General features: G+C 44.0%; 1 protein-coding gene across 2 annotated transcripts in view; it reads right to left on the minus strand.

The window, feature by feature from the left end:
- Positions 1-295, minus strand: part of CPEB3 (cytoplasmic polyadenylation element binding protein 3) — a gene marked incomplete in the record, with an annotated part of 190,369 nt that extends 190,074 nt beyond the window's left edge. For both annotated transcript variants that reach the window (XM_027771496.1, XM_027771495.1), the window contains 1 exon segment: positions 1-295. In XM_027771496.1, the coding sequence (XP_027627297.1) occupies positions 1-281 (281 nt within the window).
- Positions 296-3,439: the final 3,144 nt, after the last annotated feature.

The raw sequence follows: 3,439 nt of genomic DNA on the forward strand, positions 1-3,439 counted from the left end.
TGCTGGTGGTGCTGGGTCTGCGCCAGGCCTATTTGCGGGGAGAAGGTGCCTCCAAAGACTGGATTGACGTGGTGCGGAAAGTTCTGGAAGAGCATGGTCCCGTTGACTGGGGTGATCCCCTGGAAGAAGCTGTCCTCCACCGCGTTCGTGGTGCCCGTGGACCAGGTGCTGCCGAAGGACGGCGACAACGACGCGCCCGGTGCCGCGGGCTCCTGAGGCGGCGGCTGCTGAGGGGGCTGATGGAAACTCAAGCCCGGCAGGAGCGGCGATTCCATCTGCATCTTGTCCGGGCCGTTACTGGAGAGCACCGGCGACGCCGGGGGGGGGCTGAGGGCCGGCACTGCGCTGCTGTCTTCTGGCTTGGGGGTCTCGGAGGAGAGGGGCGTGGACGGGCTTTCGGCTGCGCTGGGCTCGGGCTGGGGCTGCTGCTGCTGCCGCTGCTGCTGGGGCTGGGGCTGGGTTTTGCTTTTGTCCATCAGTAAATCATCCTGCATGGTTTGCGCAGCTGAAACGGGAAAAAAGAGAGATGCGTTATTGTCAATGCGATCATTAATGCCCCTCGATAAAGCGGGCTGGTGTTTTACTTGCGAAAATCCAGTGCCGCCGCTACTAGCCAATTGCAATGCAAATCCATAATCTCCCATTTAGAGGAACAGGTCGGCCGGGGAAGGGGGGGAGGGCTCGCGCAAGGTCTCTAAAAATACTGTGAGAGCGTCTTCACCCTTTCTGTCTTGCTTCCTTTTCTGTATTAGTGAGAGATGTGCTTATAAGACAGAAAGACAGCAATTTCGCCACGTCTCTTTTCCCTTCACCGGAACTCCGAGCGTTCACCCAGCAATGAGAAACTGATTCTGGTTCCTGTTTTTTCCCAAGCACCACCCTCCCCCAGTTATTTGCATACGTCAATAAATACTGCTGCGTCCTTCAGCAAGGTTAAAAAGACAGGGCACACACGACCCTTTCTTCCCCCTTCCCTGGTTCCAGCACTTAAAAAAAATAATAATAACCAGCAGTCTTAGCCCTCCTGATTAGCAAACTGCCTTCTTGCGTGGATGATTGTTTCATTTAGCTGCAGCGAACCACGAGGGAGGAAATCCTTGGCATTTGTTAGAAGGACTCAGCTGCACAATCATTCTCTGGCCTCCCAGTAGCTACAGCTACTCCATTTTGTTAGGAGACATAAAAACCACCGTTTTTAAAGAGGTAAAAACCTAGTGCAGTGTTTGAAAGTGCTTGCTTCTTGATACTCTAAGGATTATGGGTTTTCTGCGTATTCTCCAATTTTCTTGTCTCCAATTCTACCGCACAACGGCTTTCTTGGCATCTCAGCGCTTCGGGTCTCCACGGGAGCCTGAGAATTTCTCTACAGAGTGGAGAAATGATCCTAGTCGGATCTGAGGTCTAGGGGAAGGGGGAAAGGGGGGAGTAGTGTGAGATGGAATGGGGGTGGGGCTTTTTAAAAATCCCTCCGCGATTTAAGTAGACAGTCAAGATAATTCTGGGGTTGCCAGATTTTCATTTTTGAATCCTGCTGCTGCTGCTGCCGCTGCTGCTGCCGCCGCCTTGGTCACAAGACTTTGGCAAATTTAGAATCCCTTCTCTTATCACTAGTATTAAGCAGTGAAAGACTACAGTTTGAAGACCCTGAATTACCATATGCTAGCCAAAGTGTTAAAAATAGAGGAGTACAAAGTCCTGATTCTCATACACAGTAATTACAGTGCACTGCCATCACTGCTTCATTTAGCCATATAAGGAGTGTACGGTATTTTCCATTTCGCATAGGACTATATTCACCTCTGCCATACAGCCTGTTTTGTTATTCAAGGATGAAAATAGTAATCACTCAAAACCAGAAGACATCCATACATGCAGTTATCACTGTGAGCCTGTCCCTTCAAACATGTCAATTGCTTTAAATATGTGAATATTACAGTGCTGAGACTCTGAAAACAAATATTTTGAATTGTTACAGGGGCATATGACTAAACATGTAATTATTTTTAGATGATGATTCAGTACAATTGCAAGGAAGTTATTAATATATTTAATAGTTAATTAACTCAGATATTTGGAGAAATATCTTTCTCAGGACACTTAGGAAAAAGGTCGATAATACCCAGAGGTCTGTGTCTGGATATCCTGATAATAACATTGTGAAATGGAGATATTACCATTCTTAACTATCAAGCAAAAGAGCCAGACTGAGAAATGACATTAAAAGTAGTGCTATTATTTTATTAAAGACTATTAAAATGGTTCATTGCTATCTTTTATTTCAAAGTTTCATATACGAACAAAATAATGGGCCCCAGGAAATGCTTGACTACCACCTTACTCCGTTTCTACTCCAAAATCCCTTGTTCCCTCATCCCCCCAGGAAAAAACACAACCCAATATGATATATAATACATCACAAGTTGCCAGCTACTATCAATAAAACCTACTTAAGATTGCTTTTATATTCTCCTCAGTTCTCTCGGTCTAAAACAATGGCTTTGATCAGTATTGTACAACACAAAGAGGCAAGCAAAGCTCAGATTCAGACCACAAAGTTCTATTACTACCAAAGCAGGTGGTCATGGAAAGAGACATTTTCATACTTGCTTTAAACAGTGCTGCAGTAAACCTTTATAATCTGGGATACGAGTCCCTTCCAGTGAGGTAGAACTGTCTTTACAACAGCCATATCATCATGGCTGAAACGTGCATTTGATGATTTTAATATCACTCAGCTTTTCTTGCTTGTAACACACAGCTTTTTGTTAATGCCATCAGTTAGCTATCCTTGTTCTTGGTGGAAAAATTAATGCTGTACTACAGCAAAAACACCAAAAAGTAGGTTGGACTCGGAATATTTTATAATGGCTGTAATTAATATTAATATAGCCATTGAATTTTTAAAATGTTAAACCAGAAATACCCATTTCTCTTCTCAATACTCCTTAAAGGTATAATTTCACTTTCTGCATAAATTCACTCTGTCAAGGTCAAGACCCACCTTTAATAAATAAGACCCTTTTAAACAAAAGTAAACAGTGGATTCAGGTGAAATTTACAAAGTTAATATGCAGTGTTTCTCAGTACCTACCTGTTTAGTTTGTTGGGGTTTTTTTGGTTTTTTTGCTTATTTACAGCAAAGTCCGAGAAATAGATACTCCTTCCCCTCCCCCACCACACACACAATAGATCTTCTTTCACATGCAATAACCCCATTTCAAGTAACAAATTCTTAGCAGCAGTTACCTTCGAGTGTCCAGTTTTTAAGGATCGATAAAATGAAAAAGTGTACAGTATTTATTCTCTTCTTTCAGGTTGATTATGTGACCGCTCTGGCAAAAGCACTTTGACAACTGTAAGCAGAGAGGGCATGCGCACACAGGGAACTGTGGGGGCTGAAGTCCTTCACAAGATACTCTGCCTGACTTCACACGTTCAG

The sequence above is a fragment of the Tupaia chinensis genome, unplaced genomic scaffold (assembly GCF_000334495.1).
Source record: "Tupaia chinensis unplaced genomic scaffold, TupChi_1.0 Scaffold000217_1, whole genome shotgun sequence".
In the NCBI taxonomy this organism is placed as follows: Eukaryota; Metazoa; Chordata; class Mammalia; order Scandentia; family Tupaiidae; genus Tupaia; species Tupaia belangeri.